This window comes from Haemaphysalis longicornis, unplaced genomic scaffold (assembly GCF_048455015.1).
Source record: "Haemaphysalis longicornis isolate Haplotype H1 unplaced genomic scaffold, Haemaphysalis longicornis Haplotype H1 scaffold_3, whole genome shotgun sequence".
Classification (NCBI taxonomy): domain Eukaryota; kingdom Metazoa; phylum Arthropoda; class Arachnida; order Ixodida; family Ixodidae; genus Haemaphysalis; species Haemaphysalis longicornis.
This window is the reverse complement of record NW_027526335.1, coordinates 199,229,736-199,251,840: the sequence shown is the minus strand read 5'-3', so window position 1 is coordinate 199,251,840 and position 22,105 is coordinate 199,229,736. Positions and strand designations below refer to the sequence as shown.

The 22,105-nt window shown below is 45.5% G+C and overlaps 1 protein-coding gene across 1 annotated transcript; it reads left to right on the top strand.

The window, feature by feature from the left end:
- The first annotated feature begins 1,774 nt into the window (after nucleotides 1–1,774).
- LOC144175925 (iripin-2-like) lies at nucleotides 1,775–11,561 on the top strand. Its single transcript, XM_077704994.1, has 3 exons — nucleotides 1,775–1,934; nucleotides 5,966–6,826; nucleotides 11,157–11,561. The coding sequence occupies exons 2-3, from the start codon at nucleotides 5,967–5,969 to the stop codon at nucleotides 11,473–11,475; spliced, it is 1,179 nt and encodes a 392-aa protein (XP_077561120.1). The 5' UTR covers nucleotides 1,775–1,934; nucleotide 5,966; the 3' UTR covers nucleotides 11,476–11,561.
- Nucleotides 11,562–22,105: the final 10,544 nt, after the last annotated feature.

The following is a 22,105-nucleotide window of genomic DNA, read 5'->3' as shown; positions in this document are numbered from 1 at the left end:
TTCTTTTTTTCGCTTCGGCTGTGAACACGCGACAGTAAGTGTTCAAGTAGATTGAAAGAGCTCTGTTATCCCTGTAAGGCCGGCGCTTCCGTGGACTCATGGGAAACATGCGAAGAGGTGGCGCCGAAGTCAGTGTTTAGGGAGCAAGTGCAAGCGAACAGCGTAACTTTGAATACCTGGTAGACTTCATTGTTTGCAAACGTTTACATTATTTTTTCGTCGCAGTGAGGTGTAGTAGTAAAGATCTTACCAAGATACCTTGTGTTTTCGATGTACGTGTTTTAATGATGCAGCGTTTTATGTTGCGTGGTTATTTATGTTTTTCGTAGCATATTTGTATGTATGTGACTGTTATGCAATAAATTGTCTGTGTGCAGAAAACGCATCTTTGACGTGTTTCTATTGAAATGTTCGAAAAAAAACACAGAATGACGCCCAAAGCGGTTACTCGACACTGCTAAAATCAAATAAATACGGGCGATGAGCGTTATGGCCACTCCAAAATACATAAAAAAATTCCTCCTCAGCGCTTGTATACAACACCTGAAAGAGAGCAAATATACCCCGTCATGCAGTTGAAGCGCACTCCCACGCGCCTCCCGAGAATTCCTAGTGGGAGGAAATAATGTACTTCCAATGCTCGGTTTGAAAACTCTCATTTTAGTGACAGGAAATCATTACTCCCGGATACCATAAAATAAACTGCGGAAATACTTGGAATATGGCGATACTCCCATTTACTTCGATTTTGGCGTATTTGTCTTCTTAATGTACAATGATTATCTGAATTCGACAGCTGTCATTACCATTATTTTATGGCGAGTTTATATATTTGAGAGATCGATACAAAACCTGCGCGTGGTATTGTTGCGTTCTAGGTGTTTTATACTTTCGGGTGCCTATATTTATTTCTACTGCAATTGCCTGAATTCTGCATCCAATTCTGTCAATCAAAGAATTCAGCAATCGCTTGTCTACGCGAGCTATGTAAGTCATTGTCACCTGGATCCTTTCGTATTTTTGTTATTGCTTTTCCGAATACAATCTTTGCTGCTTTTAATCGCTATTGTAAACAGTCCATCATTTGTTGTAATATGTTTCCAGATCTTGGTCTGGCAGTTTGCGACGTGCCATTGCTATATTGTTTGTCTAACTCTCGTGTACATCAATATATAATATAAAATAAGAGTTGATTGGACTTGTTTTTAATGCACCGTGCACCTGCCAACGTCGGGGCCTACGCTCCGTCAAGCCGTTTTTCCTCGGTCTTTTCCGCAGGCCTCCAGAATTATGCGTCCTGTGATGCGAAATAAACCATTATATTCTAGATAGAACTCATGCGCTGCTCTAAACTTATTTTGTGCCTTATACGTTTCTCCTCTGTGTTCGCATCGTCGGCAGTGTTTTTTTTTTGTTTCATCCCTATTGGCCTTAACCTACTGCTACTCAATGTTTCAAACGCATACTCATCTGTAAGCAGCAATAATACATGAAAAACCACTAAGAGCACTAATACATTCACTGCGCTGAAAAATACTTAACTCCGTGGTAATCTTAACCGCCCGAGAAATCGCTTCGTTTTACTTTGAAAAAGCGTCGCCTCGGCTCCTAATCTTTATGGCGAGAAGCTTCGCTTCGGGTTACTTGGGATGAGCGAAGCCATGCCTTCCAGGCGACAGATATACGGGCGAAACTGGCCAGGACAGATAACATAGGGGTCTATGTTTGGGCGCGTTTTTTGTTACAAGGAGATATCTTGGATAAACCAACCAAATATTTCAAAGCAGTTCCATTCCCTTAGTCAGCCTGTCTGTATGAGTGCGGGCATTCGTCGCACTAGCAACACTAGCCTGGGCAGCACGAGCAGCCCCTGGAAGACTTCTTCGACCTCTTCAAGCCGACGCCTTCGAAGACAGCTGACTACCGCAATCTATGTAAGTACCTCCAACTCCAGTAGTAAGACTGAAGCGCACACCGCAATCATACACTACCCTGTTTTGTCAATTGGCAGGTAATTAAAACAGCCGTTAGCATGGGGCATCCGGTCGCTTGCACTACTGGAAACGTGACACGAAGTCGTTCATTGATGCTAACAGCCATGGTGCCCTTTTGCAAACTTCGTCGCTCGCTGGGCTGAATGGCTTAACTCTCAGCTACTGACGGAAACAACATTTTCTCCAACGAGAACCATATTCACGCTGCTGTACAACTTTCGCCAACTTTTTTACTGAATGTGCTACGTACTCTGGTGAAGAATTCATCCTCCATATTTCTTTGTGTTAGGCCTTAAAAGAAAACCTATTCTTGATCATTTAATTTTTAGTGGCAATTATTTCGTAAAAATAACCGGTTATTTTTCAACAATTGCTAGGTGTCCCTGCCAAGGCGCTAGAGGCATCCACGCGGAAAGAATATATATAAAGAGTAATCACCGACTTACTGCACTTTAACTCAGAGTTGGCGCTTAACAACGAGTACTCGAATAGCAAGGCACATCTGCTCCTAAAGCAGAGTTTACAACAGCGCGTTGCAGATAGAGCACACCGGTGACCATCATACCATTGGCAAATCGGGAAGCAACATATTTTTATAATTATTACCCAAAGATATATTTTTTGAGGCTTAATTCGTCAAATATGACACGCTCATTGAATGTCGTATGGGAACAGTGAATTCTATTTCTCAAGTACCTTGTTTCTTATGCTAGAGAAGCTGCTCCACTTTATGCGTTAAGGGGTCCTGTTAAAACGAGTATGTACGAAAAGTTCCTGGGTTTGCTGAGCTTTGTCGAGGACCTCTTTATAAGCGCTTTTAAAGGTCATTGTTAACGTAAGAGGATTTTCTATAAAAAACACAGCCTGATTGGTGATCAAGTGGGGACATTTCCAGAAGGTTGCGTTACTTCTCTGTGATGACAGCTTGAATAAAAAAATAGAGCCCGTTAGTTTTTCTATACTGTGCGCTCTCTTACTTTGTGTTAATGAAAAGGTGCCTTTCTAGTGCAACTAAACTTGCACAGTGAAAACTATATATATTCTAGTTTTACATGAAAACTGTTTTTTACTTGCAATACGCGAACAGTTCATCAGTAGAATTTTTTTTGTCAGAGTCAGCAGCGAAATGCTATTTTACGCCACCGTTTCGGGCGATGTACAAATCTTTACCCGGCCACCGACAGATGAGCTATTCGGTTGTACCTTCTGCCGCATGGAAATCATAGGTGGAGAAATTTTATATTTGGGTTTGTTGCTTGTTCAAAATAGTGAAATGCGAGCGATTTAGATAGCCATGCCTCTTTTCCCGTAGTAATTTTTTAAATTTGAAGGGTCGCAGGTTCTAGCTTCTATTCAGTACAAATACCAATTATTATTTTTGGTTCAAAGTTTCTCACCAAGCCTGCGTGACTTTAATTCCGCCTGACATGACAACGAGCGGGACTATGGAATACCGTTCCACAAACATGAAAATGATCTCAAATGTCCAAATTAATTCCACGGCTTCTGTATGCTTTTCATAGTTAACTTTGTGTGGATAGTTTTATATTAACCTCTCTTTCCCGGTTTTTATGGGCGTACTAACTTTTTTTTCAATTTTTCCGTTTTCTTCCCTTTACCCCTGTGTCCAACTCTTAGAGCACCGAAATGAAATCCATAGAGCGACATTGCTTCAACCACTGTGATTTAGATTACCGGCCCAGAACTTCAACATTCGCTCTTCTCTTTCTGAGTTCGCAGTTTTTAAGAAACCTAATGGATTGCCAATGCATGAATACCTGAAGTTGAAATCAATAGGGAATTTGGATTTAAAACAACTCAAAGGCAGAGATAACCTGCTAAGAACACTTCACCCAGCCACTATTAAACGAGAAAAAAAATAAAACAAATATTATTCAACATTAGATATTTTCAGCGTGCATCACACCTACCGTATACCCTTCGAAACGTTTTTTTTTTTTGTATTTCCTTCCACCCTACAATAAAAGCACGAATAGTTGATTTTGACGCTCTCGTGAGATTTTTTAGCATACAGGGAAACCTTGCGGCATCACTTGGCGCAAGTGAAAAATAATTGCCAGTTGGAACTATTCCAAAAGCGACTGACACGTAATGTCGGAAAGAAAACGTTTTCGCCGTGTATCTCTCCCTCGAAGTAAAGGAGAGCGAACGAAAGAGGGCATCGCTGCTGTGCGGCTCTTTTCTTCAGCCATGTTGCTAGGGGAAGCCAAGTCAAAACGTGGCTCGCCGCCTTCCTCTCCCCATGCAGCCGTCGCACGACTCCTCGACGCCCCATTATTCCTGACTTCCTTAGTACGCCCTGTAAAACCAGCCTGCAGCCACTGCAGGGCGGTAAGAAAAAGGAAGAAGTTTGAATGACGGTGACGAAATGGTTACACTCAAGGACAAAAAAGGAGTGACCTACAAGACATTGCCGCGGGTCAAGCGAGCAGCGCTACAACTGAGACGCTTAGAGCGCAAGGCGTGCTTGTCCCAGTGGAAGCTGGGCGTGCTAGAAGTGCCATCCTCCAAATTTCTAAAGCTAAAGCAAGGCAGGCACACCGGGCCGCGCCTGGTGTTTTATAGCGGCAGAGAAGACCTACTTGCGCTTTCCTAAAAATCATTGAGTAGGTATTCGATTATATTCCCAGTTTATATTTCATAATATGTGAGAGACAGGCAGATTCTTCAAGGAATGTTTAATCATGTATCACATACAGCGCGGGTTGACATAGTCAAATGCCCCACTACCCCAAAGAGGAATATTTCTGGAGTAGTGAGGCCGGTGCCACTTTAATAGCATTCACCCCTAGTTATTGTAGTTCCTGAAAGCATCGTCGATACCCCTGATGCATGCTATGAGGTCTCCAAACAATATATGATTATCACAAATTATTCTAATTAGAATCCCTCTGCCACGATCAAGAAATAAAATGGAGGCTGCGTGCTTTAACGTCAGTGGGTAATACATACACAAAGACTTAACCGCGTGAGAAGCGCCGTTGTATGCCTTCTCTCTTAATTTCCCGCCTGTTTCGCTCTTCCTTCCATTCTTAGTGTGTGTGGTAATCGAGCCACCCTGTTAAGCTGTTATTCAACCCATATGTTACTTCTGGGTTAGAGCGATGGTAAATAGTCAATGCACTCGCTACTTCGAACGTTGCGTTCACACTTGTTCCGAGGAATATCTGCCGTCAAACCAATGTGCGGCTGTCGGGCCCTGCAGTCTTCTTAGTGACGCAGACCCGTACCACCAGCGGGAAAGTAAACGTGCGGAGTACAAACGCGAAGACAGAGCAGTGAATGCTGCAGCAGTTATAGTTACCGCTACTGTTTGATTTACAGAAGGGTGTTGATTTTTTTTCTTTCTCGTTCTTTTCTAATTTCTTGCACCCTTCTTAAGTACATTGTACGTCAGTAAGTCACATGCATCCATCACACCCTTATCACTACTGCAGGGTACAACTTACATTTATTTTTCTTCTGCGAATTTAAAAATGTTTGTGAGGCCCACTTCTTTGCATCCACATGCCAAACGAGCACTGGCTTTCCGTAGCTACGCGGGCTAGTTTGCATTCTAACATCACAGTGCACTTTAGGACGTTGAGAGAAAGCTGGGTGAATGCAGATATATTTTCCCGGTGCAAGACCGATCTCTGAAGCATTGAAGCTATAGGAGTACGTTTTGAAGTCTGAGTTCTTCCGGCCCTTCAAGTCTCGTTCGTTGTAAGCAATTCTCCGCTTCAAAATTACAAGCAAACTAGCCCACTAGCCCAACAGCATGCAGTAAGAGTTTTGTATTGCTTTTATTAGTGTTGTATAAACACTTCCGCCCTTGTTATTGGTGGTGTATCAATTTTACCTGAAACAGCATAGCGGTGAGCACAACCCATAATAAAAAATTTTTTTCTTACTGCACTGTATTGCAAGAGCATATATTTTCTTATCTTCTTTTCTAACCGTTCCCCCAGTATGACTTCAGCACCCTGGATCCTGTGCCTTTTGGCAGTCTGCGCTGCGCAAGAAGAGCATAAAGTGACGGAAGCAAACAACCAGTTTGCCTTCAGGCTTCTGCAAAAAATTCCGGCTTCTTCCGATGTGAACCTGTTTTTTTCGCCATACAGCGTTTCGACGGCGCTTGCCATGACGTACGTCGGCGCCAGGGATGAAACCCAGCACGAGTTACACGAAAGTTTGGGCTACTCATCTGCAGGACTCACGCCCGACAATGTTCCGAGCGCGCACGCTCAGCACACTCATCTTTTGCGCCAGCCGTCAAACTCAACAGTCCGCATGGCCAACGCTGCAGTCATTGAGCGGGGGTACAGCGTCCTCGGAGACTACATAGGCTTGCTAAGCCAGTCGTTCAACGCGGACCTATGGAAAGTCGACTTCGCCGACGCAGAATCCAAGAGTAAAATTAATGACTGGGTGAAGAACGAAACGAACGGGAAAATTGAAGAGCTACTGACCGGACAGCTCCCTCCAAACACAAAACTGGTGCTGCTGAACGCTATATATTTTAAGGGCGCCTGGAAAACGCCGTTCCTGGTGCAGGCGACGTTGAGGGCGCCTTTCTACAACAGAGGTACAACAGTAGTGGAAGTTGACACAATGCGTGAGGAGGAGCTTGAGGCTGGGTACACACATGACGAGGCAACCAACGCCGATGTCGCCGATCTGCCTTACGTCGGGAGTGATTACAGCATGACCATTGTTCTCCCGAGGGAGAGGACTGGTGCGGACGCTTTGAGGCAGAGTCTCACGTGGAGGGACTTCCAGCGGCTGCTGTCAGGCCTTCGCCACACGACGCTGAACGTGGCTCTGCCCAAGTGAGTTACCCGGTTTGGCCAAAACTGTACACTTAATTCAATTCAAATCAGGTTTATTTTTCCCAGAATCAACTGGACGACTTCATAGCTAAAAGCTGATTGAACAGCTTGACAAAGGCCAGGAAGCCGTTACAAGGCAGAGCCGACAAGGTACACAAATGCAGCTGGAATGAGACACACTTTTGCTTAAGTTTCACAAAAATATTTTATAAAGAAGCAAATTACGGCAAGAAAGAAAAAGAAACATGCTTTTTGACTGGATCAGAAATAAGGATTAATAATTTAGATTCATTCTTACGCACAAAATTCATATACACTCGGCATATTCACAATGCAACTACGAAACTAGAAACAAAAATGATGTACAACACACTGTACAGGCACATTGTACATGACCATCAGGTTGGACATAAAAGCTAGATACAATAATGACTGCAATAATAATTAGTATTGGCAATATTAGTATTGCCAAGAAATGGTTAGATCGTGCCCATGTAGTGTCAAAGTTGAACGAGTCCATTCGTGCTGCGAAAGAAACGGCTTTCAGACACGGAGTACGTTATAAACGGATCCTTCAGTGTGTATACAAATGCAAATAGTGATTCCACTTCAAGTCAGGTGATAAGCTCATTAATGCTGATAAGTCAGGCGAAGAAATGTTTGCTGTATTCGTTGAACGTTAGTGAGCCTACTTAGAGAAATTAGGGGTTGGAAACGGAAGAACTGCACGTGGCAGAGGCCGGAAGTATAAATGTCCTTGAGAATGAAGGAATAATGTTCATTTGGTGTGTCAAGATTGAACCAGTATGAAATGAAGACGGGAACTGCCTCTTACAATGAATACCCTTTATTCTGACAGCATTACTTGCACTGTACTTCTGATGTCGCGCATAATCAATGGCGAGAGATGGCACGCAAACTGACCACTGGCCCAATAATCAAAATTAGGCAAGAAATTCTCCAATTTACGCAAAATCGCTCAACTAAGCTTTTTTAGTGTAAGTAAGATAGGAGAGCCGAAAATAAATGTTGTGAAATCATGGTTTGAGTGAAAGCGGAACACAGTGCCTCATGAATGAGAGGTGAGCATGTATCTCCGAGCACCACTACACCTCCATGACGTTAACTGGATCAAGGGGACCTATTGAACGCTCTGTTTCATCGATTTAAAATTGTGTTAAAAATTACTGAGGCCTGCGATAGCAGCATGAGCATGCTGAACATAACTACATTTCAGGCGAGTAGCAAAATACGTTCCTGATAATCGTCCTCTCTGCGTGGCGATGCTAACGCGGGTGTGTGGTGAGCCAAAGTAGTGGATCGCAGTAGCAAAGGCGCGAACAGCAAAGAACTGTGGTAATGAGAGGACATCTCTGAGAGTTGCAACTGCTACATCATAATTAGGGCACACATTGGGCAATCGCACACTAATAGGCACAATAGTATTAAGCAGCATGTAATGTAGTTGACCCTGGAGTGTAAGTACGCTTCCAAGAATAAAAGGGGTGTGTGGCCAGTGATAGCGCCCGCGAAAACCCCTTGGTACGTAAGCAAATACCAGAAAAACACCTTTCCCCGAAAACGAAAATTGCTCTTTTTGAGAGATCGGCCATCGGCATTCTCGAAGCGATTGAAAAAGTATTGATATATTTCCCTTTGAAATAAAACAAATGTTTGAATAAATGACTTCCGGAGACACTGATGGTTCCTTATATGATTATAAATGTGTTTCACTTCAACTGCGTTTTTCAAGCATATGGTATGTTTCATTTGTCGACGTAATTGCAAAAAATGAACGTATTCTTCGACCATGCCCTTGGAAAATCTGGCGTCTATCTGATGAAGGCGAAAAACAAAAACGCCCATGTGCACAAGATTTCGGCGCACGTTAAAGATCCCCAGGTGGTCAAAATTAATCCGGAGCCCTCCATTACGGCGCACCTCATCTCCTGCGTTGCATCGGCGCGTTAAACCCTACAATCAATCAAATCTGGTGTCACCGGCCAATTGCCCTTAGTGGGTAGGTATCGTGACGTTACATCTCAGTTTAAACTTTGCAAACGGGTCGTAAGCTTATCATGGCAGTTGTACTTCACCTTAAGTGTGGAAGGGTGGTTGGATGCGTTGACGTGACTGTAAAACAAAAAACGTGTGAATTGGATTTGAGCTTGAAACGTCTTCTGACTTTGACACTGACCAATACACCTCACTGGTCATGTTCTTAAATACGTTTGGGAAAAAAAACGTTGCCTGAGTGTAATTCTGAGCGTCACGAAGGGCAGAGAAACGTCAAAACCAATGCATGGCCATATGCGGGTTTCCTTTGACAACGTTATACCTCACATCGTACTATATGGTTAAGTATGTTTATTGCGAGTTAAAATACAACGGCTCCTGTTACTATTCCTTTCGAGGTCACGTGACTGGGAAGGTAGGTAAATCGTCCCTGCCGATGGTGATTTTTATGAGTGGTTTGCGGCTGCAAACTGCGGGTTGGGGCTAGACGCTCGGGCCATGCTTCATGGTGACGCTTAGTTGTCAACGCCGTGTTTTCTGCAAAAAAAAAATACATATGTTGTATGAGTTAAGCTCACGCATAAACAGCCACTGCTGTACCATTCCAGAATTCACGCATAGCTGATGCTAAAATGGTCCAATCCATGCCAGAGGTAAACTAAGCAAAATCACTTGGATTACGTTCCCCTGGTAAAGCAGCACCGACGTGAATTTGATAAATTTCTGCTTGTGTTTCCATTGCTCATACGGGCACAAATAAAGATAATTTACAATGTTTATCTACTCTTAAAAGCCAGAAAGAAACAAAATATCATTTGACATTTCCGGGGGTCGCAAAACTACAGCAACGAAGTGAAACACGCGAATCTGTCTTGGGCTGTGGTCGTACGTTGTGCGGGATTTTGATGTTCATGTAGACGCAGTTGCTTTTGTGTCAACATTTTTAAAATATTATCTTAAAAATATAGGCAACAATCATATGTGTCGAAATATCATTCGTGAATAGCGGACTTGTTGAAATTAGTTTTGATATAAGTTACGCACAACACGTCTATAACTCCCGCCGTTTACTGTGAATACTTGTCAGCGATACTTTTAACCGCCATTACCCCCTGTTCTCATGTTGTGATTCAGAAATGGGCCCGCTAAGCCTCCTAGCCCTATTCTATAAAATAGGTACCCTTAGATGCTGTTACCGAGGAGAAGTCGAGACGCACGCAGTGCTCATCCCCTTCTGCGGCGCCGGGATGCTCATCTGGGAGGCGTTTCACTGAACCCTTCGAACCATGCCCGCCTCCTCTCTGTAGTACCCATCCGCTTGTAAAAGCCATGTGGACACAAGCCCGACAGTTGGCCAATAAGAATAGAGGCGAGATCAAATGGGCAAGGTGGTAGAAAAACGAACAGCAGCTACTAATCGATATTTTTTCTACGTACAGTGGGGTATGCGCACCCAATATGCGGTCAAGACACAATCCAGGAGCTCCGTACCAGAAACTCCCCAAGTAACCTTACAATGTTTCCAAGTGACGGCAGTGGCCTTTTAAGGATGGTTGCTTCCACCTTACACGATGGCTCCACAGCGAATTGTTTTTTTTTCTTTTGGAGCGTAGGGTAGGTGGTTCGATACTGAGAGGAGTGGCTGCTTGTATCGCTACAAAGAAAAGGAACGACTGAGGAAAGGCTAAGCCACACTTATTTATTCTTGGTCCTTAGGCCGTTGTGTAGGCACCATGTACCACACTTATAATCACAAAACCAGTTTTTTTTTGTAAAACTCGTGAGTGCATGCTGCTTTTAAGCCACACCGCGGGGAAGCCTGCACCCAAATAACTCACGAACGTCATTGTCAGTGTTTATTTTGTGAAGTGCTATTTATATCGCTGTTGTAGCACAAGAAGGTCATCCGCCAAAACACTTCGTTTCATTCACTAAACTCTTTGAACAGCACTTAAATTGTGTTATTATAGCCCTGTTATTAAGCTTCCTTATCAATTCCTAAAACTGAGTTGTAATGCAGAATGGGTGGTTTATTTTACGATTTCTTGGGATACATACTTTCATAATATGGCAGTGTAAATTTATTAAAGAGACGATTTGGAAGTCTTAAAAAATTGGCGGTTTGTTAAGTAGCGCGTTATTTCGTAGTGGATAAGAGTCACGTAATCTTCAGCTAATTCAATTGCCTGCAAGACCTCCGCTCGGGTGTTGTTTCGCACGTTATAACAGGCCATGCCCGTCGCTCCTGAAGCTTTAATGAACGGAGAAAAGTGAGAAAGTGTTGCACATGACCAAATCAATGTGTCTTCTTCAGGTTCAAGCTGGAAGGTTCGTACAAGCTCAAGCAGCCCCTTTCCCAGCTTGGAGTCGTAAAACTGTTCCAAGAGGGCCAAGCTGACCTTTCCGGGATAAGCAGTTCGGGCCACCTTTTTGTGGAGGACGTTATTCACAAAGCCGTCGTAGAGGTCAACGAGCAGGGCAGTGAAGCTGCTGGAGCAACCGCTGTCTTGGTTGTCGCAGAGAGCCTCCGCCCAACTACGCCCTTCATCGTCAACCATCCGTTCCTCTTCTTCATCCGCAACACGAAGACCGGGGACGTGCTGTTTGCGGGGCAAGTGAACAAGCTGGAATAACATTGCGATATCGAAAGCACCCAAAACATATCTTTTTCGCACGAGCCTTTCCTCACGCTGTCAATAAAAGAGGAACATTACCCACACCAGTGCTCACAACAAAATTCCTGTTGAACAGGCACACCAAACTGCGAAGGTGGTAGCCGCGTTGCTGCGGTTGACGATGATGGTAAGTCCGAGTGTGTTCTTTATCGGCAGTCACAGCAAACTGTATTAGGCTGTTATGAACCAGCGAGGTAGAAAAAAACTGTTTGTCAGGAATTATGCGGCAACACCACGCATGTAGGCTATGTATTTGGGATTCGGGGACTCGTAAACTTTACGAGTTTTGTTCTAGGGAGTTAGTTTCACAAATGTTTCACCAGCGAATATGTAGATATGGGCCTTGGTGGAGAAGACCGTTTCCCCTAGGTCAGTGCACTAGTACTTGATGGAAGCACTGTCGTTATGCCCCTGCAGTATATCGACGATGGGGCGCCAAATTAGCAGTTTCGATACGTTCAAGCCTGCGGGCTCAAGATGCAGTGAGTCGATGGATTAATATATGATCAGTGTCCACCCCACTCACATGCATTAAAAACGTAGCTGCGATTAACGATGCATTTCCCCAGAATGCATCCTGGACTTCTTATTAAGCAAGTGGAAGGTCCACACAATACGGGTAAATTCCAAGTGTACCTTACAGTATATAAGAAAATGTGAGAAACACCTTTTTAATGCGTGCCATAATAAGTACATACAATATGCGGAAAACATTTCGATGATCATAAGGCTGTTGACTAACTATGGATTTATTGTAGTACAGAGTTTTAGCTAGGCGTTTTAACGTTCCGCTCAGCAGTAAGAAAGTGGCGTGGGAGTGCTAGTCCGCATGCGTTGTTCACCTAGTCGCATGCGGGCTGGCGAAGGAAAACACCGTCTGCATGCATGAAGCCTTAGCGGAGCGTGGCCTCAGTTCTAGTTAGCACGGGACGTTGATGCGCTCGCCTCACTCGCACTCATACACTCCGCTTATTTTAAGATGGCTGCCTCAAAGGACGTCATAACTCAAACAAGAGCCCTAGTTTGGGTATCAAAAAAGCTAATGCATGTTTGTTTTCCTTCGTGAAACGAGCAAAATGTTCTTTTTAAATTTTGATAAACTACAATTACGCAGGTTGAAAAGTTAGCAAGTTTGATTGGTCTACTTCGCAGCGGAAAGCACATAACTAAAACCAGAAAATCACTCGCCACTCTGCTGTAGCTTACCAGGGCGTCTCATGACACAAACGGCGTAAAGATGCTAAAATAAACACTGTAACGTAATTAGATTTTCTCTGTGGTAATCAATTTTATGGTGATGTCTCAATAGAGTTTTATGTCCACCTACTTACTTTTCTCATGTTATTGTAGCGTTTACGTTCTATGAGTAGTGACAGTTGTCGGTTCCACTGATCAGATGTTTTCCCCGAGCCAGCTCTTATATTGTCAGTAGCTTACTCTATGTCCGGTGCAGGAGCAACGTCTCTTCCATTGACTCTCAACTGCTTTTCTACTGACCATTTGAGTCCATTCTTTTACACCAAAGTTTCTTATTTAACACTTCTAGGGAGTTGTCCGCCATCTTCTACTTCTAATCCTATGTCTTGGCTGCTACTCCGGTCCCCTGGTGATCGATCGCATTGAGTTCTCAACCCTACCTGCCGAGCCCAACCTAACCGCTTTCCCTTATTTTGAGTTTAAAGGTCTCCCACCCAAGTTAGCTCTTCATCCTAGACGCTCGAAGATGTCTCTAAACCACTAACTCTAGACGCCGTACCGATAGTAGAACGGCTTTACCCAGGGGGTCTAGACATCAAGAGTATCAAGGGTAAGACCAATCTACAGGCCAATACAGAGATAAAACGCTTGCTCGCTACCTATGCGCGTTCTGTTGACAACAGAACGCTAGAGTATGCTTACCAGAGAACGTTGAACGAGGACGCAATAGCGTTGACAATGACCTGATAGCGTTCCTTCTTATACAGTGAGCCTTTCTATCGCAGGTTAAAACAACGGAGAAGCAACTGCACTTCATGATAAACACGCCACCGATCCAGCGACTACTTCTAAAAAGCCTTCCCAACTGAATTCATTCAATGCAAATGGTTGTAAGGACAAGCGAGCAGCCAGGCTCAACTTCCTTCAATCAAAGTACCAAACCCATGCAGACAAAGTATATACCAACGCTGAAACTTGAGAAAGTACCGAGGGAGAATAGTGGAAATGGAGTACCCTTGAAAACTTTGGGACACGCAGGAACAGAATAAGCGGAAATTGGGCCCGCCGTCCCGGCCATTCAACTACCGAAAGTATCAAATAAAAGCACAAACGTCATTAGAAACTCTCGACGTTAGGGACTCTCATTTCAAACATCACTACAGACGAAATACCTAAACGCTGCCGAACCATTCACCAATATACAATGAAGGACGTTGGAAAAACATGGACACCCTGACGGGGGGTCTGAAAGGGATTGAGGGTGCCGATCAAAAAGCACGCAAACTGACATACCGGGCTCTTTGCGACTACGACTACTATACTGCCATCCCAGAAACACTTAGAGAACCTGTCTTCTTTCTAAGCCTAGGACCACGATCCTTCGTGTGCCGAATAATCGCGAGCACTGCGCAGGAAACACACCGAAACATATATTCACGAACCTATATGGGGCAAGATGTTTGGTAGGAAACAGCCGACGTTAACTGGAAACTATGCAAGTGGGGAAAACATGCGCCCTCTTCCACCCAACGTAGCTATCTCGAAGGCTATTCTCAGGGGAGAACAACTCAGACATGACATATCCACTTCTACAAAAAATAGGGGGGAGCTTTGACTATCTTGTCAGCTCTTTGACGAAAACGAAGTGACCGCAACCTTTCATACCCACATCTTAAGCCACACAATCGTAGATTGCGTCTGTCTTTACTGTGCCTCAGCGAGTCAAAACCGTTGAAGCTAGGGTTGCTCTCTTGACTGATCTTCGGTATTTTGAAAGTATAAATGGCAAACGCAGAAACTCCAACCCAAAACGGTCCCTGCGCATACAAATAAAGCTACCGCGTCGTTCATCGTAACACCTAACGCAGATGTAGCAGCAACTTTTTTTGTTTACCAATATGCGGCCTGGGGAAGTTTCGGGGACTTCGTTGCACTTGTTCCGTTCAGACTGTTATAGGGATAGGGCAGTGGAGGCTGCTAGCAATGCATGCACAATGAGCACTGAAACCACTCTTTCTCGGTCTTTAGCAGTTTTCGTAGACTCACGTCGCGCTGTGTAGTCCTTTCGTGAGCCGAACCGCTTTTGCATACCGTCGCGAATGATTAAGTGATTCGCTCGAAATCGGCTGCATGGTTTGTGCCACCGAAAATGTGAGCACCATTCCTCTGTCGGAATTCAAGCGATTATTTTGTTAATGAACGTGCGGCGATTATGATTTATTAAGCTCCCGTTTTTAAGCACCTTGCACAGGTACGCTGGTAATACGGTCTCGTGCAGTGTTGTTTTCAAGTGAACATATAGCGCAACCCTGCAGCCGCGTTAGTAAAATTTCCCCCAAAATTGAAGTGAAACATCCGAATACATCTAAGCAAGTTGTAAATTTGACAGCATAATGCCAAGCAGAACGCGTGCAACGCCTTGTTTTGCGCCACATTGTTGAAGAGCTCTTCGCTTTTAAATAGGTTCCACCTGTCTCCTTTTCGTTGCGCCGATGGTCGTTTATGCAGCCGTTGAATGAGGGTGTTGACGACGACGGTGAATTTCGCTGCTTGTTCTTTGCCTATAATGGCGAGGTTACCACACTCACAAGCCGCTAATGCCGAGTTTACGCTCGCACTGTGGAAGACGTCGTGAGCGGGCTGTTTTATAGGTTGCCGTCACTAGAATGGCGAGCCTGGGTACAACCATGTGTGAGGGCTGCCATGCCGGTACCTGAGCGTCTCCGTTGATAAGGCCACGCCGTATGCTTGGCCCTTTGCCGATAGATGTCCCCACTCTACGAGGAAACAATGCGCTCCCTGCTACGCTGCCGTTATATCTCAGTCGGCAGGTGCGTTAACCTCACAATTCATTTGGAAGCACCAGTTGGCTTTTCTTCCGAACGACTCTGCTTTGGACAATATGCGGGCGCGCCTGCGTCAATAACCGTGTTCGCAGGCAAATGGGCTGTATCATAGGCGTTTCGTGCGTCGTGCCGCTTTCTCAACCGGTTACAGCGTCTCCTTTCTCCTGTGCTGATTCGGAGTTCCCAGGGGCAAGGAGCATCACAACACAAAGTCACTGCGATTATTCCTATCTGTTGAAGCCACGGCCAAGAACCGGAAACGTGTAAAAGTGCAGACGAAGGACGGGGGGGCCTGTTAATTTTCTGCGTGGTGCGGACGCATGGGCAGACCCGGCGAGCACAGTCGTGGCGGCTTTCAGTGTCGTCAAGAGGAGATATCGACCGGTAAACTTTTATGTGAACGCCATCTGTATTAAGAAGGCCAATGAAGATGCCGGATTTTTTGCTCAAGCTCGCGTGTTCGAACGTCTCTTACAAAATGCAGTTTGCATTCAACGACACAACCACCCTCTTTGGTCCACTGCAGCTTCCTCAGCGCTGCTAGAGGTAAGAGCTGCAGATTTCCTTATTGCAACAGCGCACCAACACGGCGGCTACAGTGACATCCGTGCAAGCTATCCCGCCTCCGATAAAATCTTCTGAGGACTTTTTCGTTGTGTACCAGCACCACAGAGCAGTTGGACAGAGCTGTAGGGGCAGTAAACCACCTCCAGCAACTAATTGCACTGTGAAGCTCGACTGCGAGCGCCCTCATCCCCCCCCTTTGGAAACACACACGCGCATATGAAAATGAGTGGTTAGAGCGAGAAATCTGCGTGGTTTGTCCGGGCTCTTAACGAAAATAAATCAAACAAGGCGTTGTGCCGCTGTGCTGTTTTTCTTTCTCGCGGCGGACGTTGCTGTTTGACTTCATACACGCTGGCTGGTTTTTACCTTAGTTCGTCTCTCTGACTGGGGGGGACGGTAGCAGTGACGATGGATGCCGTAGCGCAATGTTCGAAGTATGCGGAAGAGTGGCGGCGCATCTCTGCAGCTGGTTTTAAAGGCTATAGCATTTGTGTGGCTACCTAAAGGGACACTGAAGTGTATTGATAAAGCTCCTGCTTTTGCTTACACTGCGTACACTGGATCAAATAACAACAGTTCTCATCGTTTATTCGGTCGATCAGGCGGTCTTTATTTTACATAGTCCAAAAAAAGGAAAAAGAAAACGACCATGCGCGGATTACGGCGGCCGCACCATCTACAGCAGTGACGTCCTACAAGGTGCTACTTTATTGAACGATGTACAAGGTTAAAATTTTAACCCTTATCGGTTTCGGTTCTGTGAAACAACATGCTTGGAATAGCTTGTTATCGCTGGCCGGGCATTTTCGGTATCTCAGTAATTGGCATACCGTGCTCCTGCCATGTCGTCGGCTGTAACATGCGTCGGAGAAGCCTATCACCACGGCTTGAAATTCGTAACAAGCACTAGCCGAAGCTTAGCCAGTGGCTTGACGCCCTCCGCGGCGCCGGACACGCTAAAATGCAATACGCTTTTTTCACAACTGAAGAGCTTGCCTGGGTTGTGCCTGTATTGTAAGAAGCGTGTTCGCACCAGGCCAAGGGTCGGCTGATTAAGCAGGTGACCGGAAGCAGTCGGTGCTCATCGCAACACCACTACAACGAGAACTCCCCAGCACGTCAGTGTAATTCTGCACGCGATCTGCGATCCAGCTGGGGGAGCAAGGAACGTTGCAGAACAAAAATGGGGAATTAGGCATAGAAAATATTGCCAAAAAACACATAAATAAACTTCAAAAAAAGGGCCCATCCCCCCGCGAGGGGGACTAGAGTAAATGCGTCGCATAGGGTGTGGGTGTATTGCGTTAACGTTTAGTGTTTGGGGAGTTGGTGGTAGTGAATGCGTTGTATCAGCAGCTTCTTAACGTAGTTTTAATGAGTCAAGGATATAAGGCGCGTTCGTAGCATTTCATTCTCTGTCGGTTTTGTGGCGCAGTTGGAAGAGCACCTTGTACCTCGCGTTCCGCCCACAGGTAGTGAATGCGTTGTATCAGCAGCTTCTTGACTTAGTTTGAATGAGTCAAGGATATAAGGCGCGTCGTAGCCTTCCATTCTGTGTGGGCTTTGTGGCGCAGTGGGTAGAGCACCATGTACCTTGCGTTCCGCCCCGCAGGGTATTGGGATCGAAACCAGGCGCCGGTAAGTATTATTTTTTTATATAGTGTAGGGGGAGGGGTGCGGACCTGTTGTTGAGAGCGAGGAGGGTAGCGTGATGCGTGAGAGGAGGAGTGGGGGAGAGGGCGCACCTGGAGCGGCTCTTGCGGACGCCGAGGCACACCTACAACGCCGGGTGACATCGTGAGTTAAAGAAATGCTCTGCATTCAAAAAAGCACATGCAATATCTTCGATTCGAACTTGCGTATTGCGAAACAATACACGTAGTAATCGAGACCCCTGAACCAACAGCCAGCGCTTGCAAGGGAGGGAATGTATGGCATTTATTGTATAGGTACTTTACATTTGTAATTGATTGTAGCATTTAAAGCAACTCAGATGACTATTTCTACAACAGCGGTCGTGCACTAAGCATCCCCCCTAATTCTTGCCATATCTTATGTCCAGCGACTGCAGTCCTTAAACGGAATAGCGTTTGCAGATGTTTACACATGCTACTGACCGCTGTGCTAGTACACTTAGCCCAAAAAGGGCTGCCCGCATCCTGGTTTTGCGCTGTACGGCAAACGTTTCGTTTGATTTCATTCCTTAGTACCAATATTATATTTGTTGAGTCTTCTCCCGCCTTCCAAGGGCCTGCTAGCGTGCCAGTCAGCAGAGCGTAGCATGTGCGCTTGTGTGGAGTGACTGACTTAGAGCTTGATACAGCCTACAAACGAACAAAGTAAAGGCCCACTGATACAGTCTACAAACGAAAAGACTAAAGGCCCATCCATTCTTCCAGGCACAAACATGCCCTGGCTTAGTTTCAACTGAGCCAGCGGATTGCGACGACCACCCGGCAGCCGGCCGATAAAACCCATGGGCGGCCTGATTGTGTAGGAGGGTCGGCAAGCCGTGTTGAAGCGCATTCAATCCAAGCAATCTTGTTTTAGATGCGGAGCATCTTATAGAGGTGGCCTGTCCCGCGTCTGCGTTGGCGTCGTCGGTGTCCGTACTCACACTGCGCATGCGCAACTCTCCTCGTTTTCTCTTTCCAACAGCTGCGCGTTACTCTCTCCGCTCTCTCTCTCTTTCTACCAGCTGCCTGCGCTTCGCATGCATTCGCGTCTACTGACACTGCGCATGCTCGGCGCTTGCGCATCCCTCCTCCTCTAGTCTCCTCTCCTTCAAGTGTGAATATAAGCAGCGGTAGCGCGCTGCGCGCGTCAGTGCAGCGCTTGCTTCGGTTGACGCCAGTTGACTCCGCTTGACTCCGTTGACTTCAGATGCAGTGTGATGGAAGCAACAGCCCCGTCTGCGAGTGGGCTGACGCAACCTCATACTAGCATCAGCACAAACGCACACAGCAACGTTACTTCCAATTAAGACAAAGCTGCGAAGCAAAGGGCATGCGACAATGAACGTAAACGTTTGAAGCGAGCGGCAGACCCTGAACTACAACAACGAGAAGCCGGTTCGAAACAACAACGTCGAGCAGCAGCACCTGAACTTCGAGCGCGTGAAGTAGCGTTGGTTTCTGAACGTCGAGTGGCGGATGCTGAACTACGAAAAGGTGAAGCAGCAGCGGTTCGTGTACGTCGAGCAGCGGAACCTGAACTACGACAATGAGAAGCCGCTTCGAAACGATAACGTCGAGCAGCAGTACTCGCTCCGCATCACCCCATGGTTCCCCTCTGGAAGATGGTGTAATTTTTTTAGGGTATACGAAACGTCCTAGGAGATCATCAAGGATTATGCAGACAAGACGAGAGCATTTTCAAACTATTTTTCGACTGAATAAAGTGACGTAAACTCAGCGAGAGCGGTCTCAACATGCCCTGGATACTCCGGGCTGGAATTTCCGCTAGTAATACCGCAATGTTTTCAAATAACTTCAGTGTCCCTTTAAGCGCAAAACCTTTGGCTTGTCTGTCTGTCTGTCTGTCTGTCTGTCTGTCTGTCTGTCTGTCTGTCTGTCTGTCTGTTTGTCTGTCATAAAGAGAATTTCTTATTGCAACCTGTTATCAGGTGCCGCTTAGATAGGAATTACAGGTGACGCCACCAAGAAGCTTGATCTACATAATGTGCCCTCTCTGCAAATGAAGAGTTCTCAGTCTGCTCCGCGATTCAGCCGACCGACCAAACGTTAAAAAATTCTCCAATGAGATGTTCATCCAGGCAAAATATTTCCTAGCTACTGCATCTGGTAATACACTTCATATTCGTGAAGACTGCTAAGCAAAAATCAAACATCGAGAATATTTGAACCGAAACGTATATCCAACCTGATACCAGCACCGTTATTTTAATGGAGAATACATGTAGGTGTTAGTTTTGCAATCACAAAGAATAAAAAAGCGTTAAAGACTATTTTATCCCCAAATACCAAATACGGCTGCCGCTCAAGCCCGAAGCTCATGAATAGCAGGTTAGGAGAAACACTAACAAACGTTTCCCACAGGTAACGCGTCAGCAGTGCGAAAGCTGAGAAATTGAAATAAATTCAGCTAAGCTCCAGTGCGTTTACTCTTGGAGGCCCAAGATGAGGGCAACAGCGTGAAAGGTGAGCAGAGGGAGAGAAGGGGCTTCTCAAGACTATCTTCTTTCGAAGGCATTCGCAGGTAGCCAGGAGATTGGGGGGCCGTTTTTGTGTTGATAAATTATCTGCCTGTTTGCAATAAGAAATTTTGTTTCTTTTTATTTAGGTACCGTTTTGCTATTTCTATCACGTTATGTCAACAGAACAGCGGCCACTCTTTGTTTCACATGCTGGTATTTCTGCTCTATAGGCAGTTTTCAGTGCGGCGGCCTTCGCGCCGATGTTTGATGATGAGGCGTCGTTCGCCACTGCTAGCCCTGAAGAATGCGTTTCACGCCATGGCCTTGCATGGGGCAGGGGCACATCGCCGAGTGCTGGAGCGGCTTTATGGGCGAATTTTGCAATTATTTTCGAGTGTCGCTGGGCATGGACACTTAAAGGGCGACTAGATATTGTGTGGCAGCCTTCACAGACTACCGAGTTCCGAAATACTCCCATAATACTTTTTAAAGCGTTCTTCTGATTCGCAGCCATCCCCTAAACTCCTGCTCCAGCGTTTCGCAGCTGTTTGACGGCATTTTTGCTATTTTTACCTACACACCAACCAAGTATATCATGGGTCAGCAACCTACGACCCCCGGAGGAGTATTATGCGGCCGCCGGAACGACGTCAGAACCCGCCTGCTCTTTTTACTTCCTATCTGAAAGCTGACATGACAATTGTAACATCAGATAGGGTTATACAGAAGCATAGGAAGATCGCTTACAGTTGTAATTTCACCCCCCCCCCCATACTTAACACTTATCCAGATAACGCCTCCACTGCCTTGGTTTGCGCCCATCCAAAAAAGGCGCGCCTCCCCTCAAACTTCGCCGCCCCGATGTGCCGTCGGCCCCTTCCCGTGTGGGCTACATGCAACTCGTCCCTCCAACTGGAAAGGTTTCGGACCCCTCATGCAGTGTGTCGAAAAGGAAAAAAAATACCGGTTCGGTTACGCTTCGGGTTTGCGTTGAATAATTTTGCTCCGGTTCAGTTTCGGTTTTGCTAAAGTACACACCGAACCGGTTAGCGAACCAGTTCGCAAGGTTGGAACGGTTCACCAGCCGGTTCGGAAAAAGTAACTATAACTAATGCGAAAAAAAGTATGTAGTTCAAGGGGACCGTCACCGAAAAAATACAAGCTTGGTTCATTCAGAACATTGTTTTGTCTCAATAGCAATGATGTCTATCTTAATGGCAAATTTGAACAATTAAACTATACAATCAGGAAAATGAATGACGTTGTTGCCGTTCCCCAGGAATTTTATCGCCTAGCCCTTATGACGTCACGGGGGCATATTTATGCGATTTGTAGCCGCCGACCGAAGCTAAAGCTAAACATCAGGTTTGTGAGATCTAGTGGGGCCTCCAGCCTTGTTTTACCGCACCTCTTGATTGCTAACTGGAAGTTAAAGGCATGTGAAGTATGTGTTTCTACATTACGACGCCGCTCATATTCGGTAGTGAGAAACTTGAAGGTTTTTTAATACTTAATATTGTTTAGGGTGAATACAACGGCCTCCAGGGCCCGATTAGTGCAGGCGGAATTATTGAAGGCAATATTTTCAAATGACACATGGTCACGGTTTATTTTGCTTTCACGGTTGCAGCGAAGTCTCATGCAGAACGTGCAAGTAGACGTAGCAGATGAATCGTTCTGACCACGAACTTAGAGAACCGGAGCATGAAGCTCCACACAGAAGTTATCTAGGTTTGTGCCTTTCACTCCCAGGAAAAGCAGACTCTACCTATATTTTTATATTTTTAGCAATATACTACAATGTGGCACAAAAGTTGTGACA